At 39.1% G+C, this 7,782-nt stretch overlaps 1 protein-coding gene across 1 annotated transcript in view; it reads right to left on the bottom strand.

The window, feature by feature from the left end:
- Positions 1–1,837, bottom strand: part of LOC108540875 (heterogeneous nuclear ribonucleoprotein M-like) — a 40,393-nt gene extending 38,556 nt beyond the window's left edge. Inside the window, exon 1 of the mRNA XM_017890139.1 lies at positions 5–1,837. Within this exon, the coding sequence (XP_017745628.1) occupies positions 5–1,810 (1,806 nt within the window). The 5' untranslated portion in view covers positions 1,811–1,837. The remainder of the gene's footprint in view (positions 1–4) is intronic.
- Between the last annotated feature and the right edge of the window lie 5,945 nt (positions 1,838–7,782).

A 7,782-nucleotide genomic window follows, 5' to 3' on the forward strand; every position in this document is an offset into this window, starting at 1 on the left:
TTACATTTCTCACAAATATCTGGCAGGCCTTCCTGGCCACCCCAGGAGCATGGCCTCCAGCTCCACCAAAGGAGCCTGCGAAGCTTCCTCCAAAGTTGCCACGCTCCATCTCGATGGCACGGTCAAAGCTGGCACCGCCACCGCCACCCATGGCCAAGCCCATGCGCTCAATGCCAGCGCCCAGGGCCGGGCCCATGGCGGGGCCCATGCGCTCAAGGCTGTTGGCGCCCATGCGCTCCAGGCCCATGCGCTCGAGGCTGTTGGCGCCCATGCGCTCCAGGCCCATCCGCTCCAGGTTGTTGGCGCCCATGCGCTCCAGGCCGGTGGCCATGCGATCCATCACGGGGCCCATGCGCTCCAGGCCAGCCCCCATACCTGCGGGCACCATGCGCTCCATGCTCAGGCCCATGCGCTCAATGGCAGGGCCCATGCGCTCCACGCCAGAGCCCATGCGCTCAATGGTCTGGCCCACACGGTCGATGGGAGCGGCCATGCGCTCAAGGCCGAAGCCCATGCCGGCACCCATGCGCTCCACGCCTGAGCCGATGCGCTCCATGGTCTGGCCCATGCGCTCGATGCTGGAGGCCATGTGGTCAAGGCCCAGGGGGCCCATGCGCTCAATGCCGGAGCCCATACGCTCCACAGAGCCCATGCGGTCCATGACCAGGCCCATGCGCTCGATCTCGGAGCCCACGCGATCCATGCCGTGGCCCAGGCCTGCGCCCATGCGCTCCATGCCGGCACCCCCAAGGCGGTCAATGCCAGGACCCATCCTCTCGATCCCAGGGACGCTTCCTCCACCTCCACCATTTATCCTGCCCATGTTCATCCCAGATCCAAATCGACCCATGTTTTCCATACCACCACCAAAGGGCCCCTCCATTCCTCCCATCTTATTTATTCCAAATCCTATGCCTTCCATTCCCATTCCTGCGGGACCTAGGTTTCCCATTCCAATGCCTTTATTCAGGTGATTGGCATCAATGGGTTGCCCTCCTGGTCCTAACCCCATGCCAATACCACCAAGGCCATGGGGAAGTTGTTGTGGACGCTCAGGAGGGAAGAAATCTCCTTTTGGTAAGGCCCTCTCATCCATCTTGACGTGCATTGGTCTATCAAATAGCAGCTGGCCATTGAACATAGATATAGCTTGCACAGCTTCAATGGACTGTTCAAAAGTAACAGTGCCTATTCCACGACTTTTTCCATCTTTATCTTCAAGAATGTCTGCTCGGACCACCACACCAGCCATACTAAATACTTCCTTCAGTTTCTTCCAGCCAACTTTATAATCCAGATTTGCTACAAATACTGTGCTTCCAAGTCTTCCAGCCTTTTGCATTGCTCTCCTGGCATGTTCACCATCAGGATCTTCTTTGACTTTCAGTGGTCTTCCACTCAGACTATGCTTGTTTAGGACTTCCGCAGCTTTTTTCATGCTCTCTTCCATCTTGAATTCAACAACAGCACATCCCCTTGACTTTCCTTCAGCGTCCATTAAGAGCTCCACGTATGTTACCTCACCAACTTTTTCTTTAACCAGGTCTTTAAGTGACTGCCATTTCACGTCAAAAGGTATGTTTGTAATGAAGGCTCTGTATCTTTTAGTTGGATTGGCATATGGCTCAAAGCGATTGCCTCCTCTTTTTATGTTTTTCTCCTTCCTCTTCTCATTCTGAGCAGGTCGTTCTCCTTCACCCTTAGGGCCCGGAGCCCCGTTGCCGCTCGGCACGCCGGGCGCGCCGCTCTCTTCCTCCATTTTGATCTCCGTCGCCGCCACCTCGGCCGCCGCTTCGACCCCTGCCGCCATTTTCTCCGCGTCTGGGCTTTGTGTGAGCAGAACCAGTTACTTCTAACACCATGAAATGCTGTTCTATATGGTGAGGCATGTATCCACTAACCATGGAAAAACCAATAAATTAAATCCAGCTAGTTTTCATTACATCCTTTCTTTTAGCAACTCACCATTACTATCTTGCAATATACATATTTTATCATAATTATTATTACACACTATTCATTCAGTGGTTAGACCTGAATAATAAGATAATCTAATGCTCTCGTGTTATTAAAATTGAATTTTCCCATTAAAGTGAGATCTTGAGGAAGAGAACATATGTACACCTAGATTTAAACTAGCGTTCATGTTCATGCTGTGATTCTACAAACATGTTGGTAATGTGATTGTATTCCTTTGCACCCCCCCAAAACACACAATTATTCAGTATGACAAATATTCTAAAGTATTATTCATTATTCAGAATAAGCAATATTTTTTGTCTTGAAAATTCCTACAGGGGTCATGTGAAAAAAAATTGATCAATTATGTACTACATTAGTTTTCTATTTCTGTTGTAACAAATTACCACAGACTTCATTACTTAAAATAAGACCCATTTATTGTCTTCCAATTCCATGAGTCAGAAGTCCAGGCACCATGTGGCTCAGCTGAACTTCCGCTTAAGACCACACAAGCTGAGATCAAGGCGCTGGGTGAGCTGGGCTCCTCTTTGGAGGCTCTGGGGAAGCTTCTGCTTCCAAGCTTATTCACACGGTTGGCAGGGTCCTGTTCCTTGTGGCTATAGGATTGAGTTCCCTGTTTCCTTGACGTGTGGCCCTCTGAATCTCCAAGTTACCAAGGGCACATCAAACCCTTCTTATGCTTGGAATTTCTGCTACCATTGGGAGAAAAATGTTTGCTTTTAGAGGCATGTATAACTTAGAGTAGGCCCACCTGTATAAACCAGACTAATCTTCCTATTTTAAGGTCAGCTAATTAGTAACCTTAATTACGTCTGCAAAATCTATTTGCCATGGAACATAACGTAGTCATAAGAGTAACACCAGGGCCAAAAATCATGAGGCCAAAATTCTGACTGCCACATACTATAGTTAGAAGCCATTTAATCTGCCTTCTAGTATTTCATCTGCCCTCACCCCCACAATGACCTACAACATCTTTTCTCCCTTTGGTATTACCATAAATGGTCACATCATCACAGAAGTTACACCTGTTATGCATACCTGCTACCTTTTTCTACTAAAATATTTTTCTTGATAATATAATCTTGGGTTGTCATATTGGTGATAATTGCTCTGAATAAATTCTGTCCTGTAGCCAAAACGCTCTCTAGTCTGGATGCTCAGAGACAGAACTCATCACAGGCAGGCTAAATAGTTGGTCCCCCTCCTATTATTTCTAGAACAATGTGATTATAGGAATTCTATCATGTAGAAAAAAGGTTAACATTGGTACTTAGTTCAGATAAGTACAGGACTCCTAACATCCTCCTCAAAGTTACTGATAGAAGGAAATATGATAGAAATCAGTAGCCAAGCTCCAACATGCACCCTAAGGCAAAATAACATGATCTCTCCATAGAAATACTGAACCTCAGGTTTTGATATCAGACAGACCTCGGTCTTAAAGTTATTTCCTTGTACCCTGGCTGGCTGTGTGAACTGCAGCAAGTTTTTCAACCTCTCTAAGTTTCAGTGTCCCCATCTGAACACTACAATAGTACCAATCTTACAAAGTATGACAGAAGTCAATAAATATAGCAGCTATTTTTTATGAGTCAGAATTTTGTACTAACAACAAAAAGAAGTGGTCTAAATATATCTAATCTAAAGACAGGACAGAAAATGGGTCCAACCACTCACAGAAGGAAATTAAAACTACGGTTTGGCCATCATAAGTGAAATTAAAATTGATAAACCCTGTGTCTAATTCTGCTGGTAATTCACAAATATACTTGTAAATAATAACTGAATAGTGTCATGGCATAGAAACTAAATTACCCATAGATTGTGCATGCCTGGGTTAGCCAATTAGAACCAGAACCAAAACGACTGAACTATAGCATGGCTAGTGCTGTAGACTGCTTCCAAATTGCTTCTAAGATATTAGTCAAATTAGTTTGGAACTGTTCGTTCTGGTTTAATAAATCAACCTGCGTCACTTCAGTTTTAATCAAATAAAAATGTAATATGCCTAGAAATTTTTCTTGCATATAACTGTTTTAGTTTTCTACACATTTAACTTCCTACATTTGAAAACACACAAAAAAGGACAGTGACTCCAAAATGTAGGATTTTTCTAACCAGGATACCCTAAACCCACATGAAACTTTAGCATTTTTTTAATAAATGGAAAATAAGTTATTTTTAAAACTTAAGTTCTAGAAGCAAATTTCATGTTGTGTAAGCTCTGTATCCTCTGAGACTAGAAAGTGTCTTACTTTCATATGTTGGCAAAACACATTGAAACACCAATTAGCTTTGTGATCACTGAATTCCATCTGGGGCATTTTATCTTAACTCAACATCTCAAGTCATCTAGGACAGTTCATTTTACATACTGATTGCCCTTCAAGGAAATACTATAGCTTTCAACTCAGGGCAGGAATGTAGAAGTATAAACTAGAAACTTGAGTTCTAACAAGTTAGAAACACTAAAAATCCTTCAGATAAATTTTAAGAGGAAGTGACACCACAAAAACAAAACAAAACAAAACAAAACAACAACAACAACAGCAACAAAACATCTCCCAAAGCACAGACAATTTGTTATATTATACAACATGAAAAATATGATACTCTTCTCCTCTACACATCCTGGGTAAAAATTCCTTAGGAAAGAACTGGAAAATAAAACTTTCCTGGCTTAATGAGTAAATGATACTTCGATTTTTTTAAAAGGGTACAGGGCTTTATGGCCTAGAGTATTCAGGTTTCCTTCTGAAACTAAACAGGGGTCCTTGGTTTAAAAAATGCTTTATTCTTTAGTCTTGGTGCCATTCACAAAGCTAAGTTCAAAAGCCCTTTCCTCAAAAATCTTAAAAGACTTCAAGAATCTAAGTGATCGCAGATTCTAGTGGGTTTTTCCCTGCACAGAATAACATGTTCTCCTAGTCCTGAGCCCCTGACTCTGACCTCGACTTTCAGAGGGAACAGATTTCTCACGCATTTGATTATCTAAAGTTATGATGCCTCTGAAGATTTAGGAGCTACTAGCTGTAAACAATTCTGGGTACCTTAAATACTTTGTCCTACTTTCTTGAGAAAATTTAAACTTAAGTCTTAAGTTTAAGTCTTACGTATTTAATCTTAAATCCTTTGTCCATTTTTAGCATTCCCCACTAGACCCTTAACCCCTTGAGGATCTGAGTTCTGTCTTTCTTTTCTCTACCCTTAGTATTTACACAAAATTTGGCAGAGAATAGACTGCTTTAAACATTTGTTAAATAAATCATATAGCTGTTGATTTTTTTCATTTCATGTGTTTCCTTCATTCTCTTTAGCTTCTATCAAAATTTTAGTGGGCACACAAATCTGATAATAATTTGCAAAGTTTTGATGATTTGTTATAACAGTCTCCTTATAAGTATCTGAGTCCCAGTAACTGGGAAAAGGTTCTTATTAACACTTTGATGCTTGTGTTTCTTTCTTTTTTTTTAATTTAACAATAACAGTTTATAATCCAATTAGTTGCTACTCAAATGAATGAAAAATGTGGCTTATACTTTGTTATGCAATCTGTATTTTCAACAGTGAATGATTTCTACTGGAAACAAAGTCCTGATATCTTTATGAGGCAGTTGTATGATTAAGGTTAAAGCCAACATCCCCTAATATGGATCTTTAACTTTTTCTAACATAGCAGTCACATTTCTCCTGGATTTTGAAGTAAATCTTGATACATCTTGGCAAAATATAAATGGATTATAATCAATTCTTTATGTAGGGTCCACTTTTATTATAGAAAGGTAACTTATTTTGACCTAACTTTCTAGCAACAACAATAATAAATTCTGCTTGAGGGTACTGTAAAACAAACAAAGCTGACAGCAAAGCCAGGGATTTGACCTTAAATGAGAGAGAAAAGACCTTACCCTTGAAAATAGCCGATATTTATATTTGTATAGCTTTTTGCCTGAGGACGTTTCCAATTCTACAAGAAACAACGAGGCTAAAACTCAAGCAGAAACATACAGTCTAATCTGCTGAAGAATGGGCAGAATGAATTTGGAACTAATTTGGAACTACCAGAGTAGCTGGAAATTAAGAGGGGAGATCCCAGAAAGGAGGGAACAAAAGTGGGTGATACAAATCTGTATGTAAATACCAGTCAAATCCTAGACCAATGACTATACTATTCACATGCAGGTATGACTGCAAGGAGCTCAGAGAGAAAACAAGTCAGAAGGCTAAAATAACTAAGTGGCAATTCTAGCTGTTACTTACCACAAATGACTTTAGAAAAAGACTTTAAAGTTTGAGTTACAGCAAGTTGTAAAAGCATGATAAATTCCCAAGGCTTTCCATCAAATCCCCAGAAGTACCATGCATTAGAAATGACAACTACATCTCTTTACTAAAAAGATTCTCTCGAGACTAAGGATAAAGCTGAAATAGCCCTGCCCTAACAAGGCATAAAAACAAACCCCTACATTCAAGGTGATCCACAAATTAACAGCACTCAACATTCTTCAGAAGAATGTAACATAATCCAGAGTGACTGCACTATTATCCACAAGGTCTACTATGCAATCAAAATTACTAGACATACGAACAAACTGCAAAATGTCAATAAAAAAGGAGTTAATAAAAATAGACCTACAAATAACATGGATGTTGGAATTAGCAGACAAGGATATTAAAATATAGTAAATATGCCATATAATCTACAGGAAAGGAGGAATATACTCAGTAAAGAGATAAGCATTGTCAAGCAATATCTAGAAATTATATTTAAAAAGTGAAAATCCTAGATCTAGAAAATACAACAAGTAAAATAATAATTAATGGAATAAAATAACCAATTAGACACAAAAAAGTCAGTAAACTTGAAGGCAGTTAATAGAAATTATCCATATTGAAATATACAATAAAAAATTAGTAAAACAATTTAACAGCATCTCAGCAATCTGTGAGACAGTATCAGTTAAACTAACATATATATAATTAGACTCCTGGAAGGAAAGAAGAGATTGAATAGAGCAGAAAAATTATTTAAATATTTATTAAAATTTTTCAATTTTGGCCAAAACAGCAACCCACAGAAAAAGCAAGCATAGTGAATCTCAAGCAAAATATATATAAAGAAAATCACACCTAGACAGATCATAGTAACTGATGAAAAGGAAAGAAAATTCTTAAAAGCAGCCAAAGAAAATACTATTTTATATAGGAGAATAGAAATAAGAATAGTGGCTATTTTTGCTTTAGAAATAATGCAGATCAGAATACAATGAAGCATCTTTTAAGTTCTAAGAGCAAATTAACATTGCCAACCTAAAGTTTTATATCTAGCAAAATATTCTTTAAAATGAAGGTAAAATGAACATCTTTTCATTAAAAAAAAAGCTAAGAAAATTTATAACTAGCCAACTTGTACTATAAAAAAATGCAAAGAGAAGTTCTTCAGGCTGAAGAGAAATAATACAAGATGGATATGTAAATGTATAGCAGAAAAGGAGAAGCATGGATATAGTAAATATACTATACATAAAAGGGTATACATAAACCACAATTTTTCTTCTTTTGTTAAATTTCACGCAAATCAATGGACTGTTTAAAGCAAATATAATGAGGAATAGGATGTTTTACCTTTTATGGGGTTTGTAATATATGTAGAAATAAAATACATAATAATAGCACAAGGGTTTGAGGGGATGTGAATAGGATAGCACTCTTTAAAGTTTATTATACTATACATGTTAAGAATGCATATTTTAATGTGTACATAAACCACTAAAAACCAAAAAGAGGTACAGTTAA

Source organism: Rhinopithecus bieti, unplaced genomic scaffold (assembly GCF_001698545.2).
Source record: "Rhinopithecus bieti isolate Rb0 unplaced genomic scaffold, ASM169854v2 scaffold_20069, whole genome shotgun sequence".
Taxonomy (NCBI): Eukaryota; Metazoa; Chordata; class Mammalia; order Primates; family Cercopithecidae; genus Rhinopithecus; species Rhinopithecus bieti.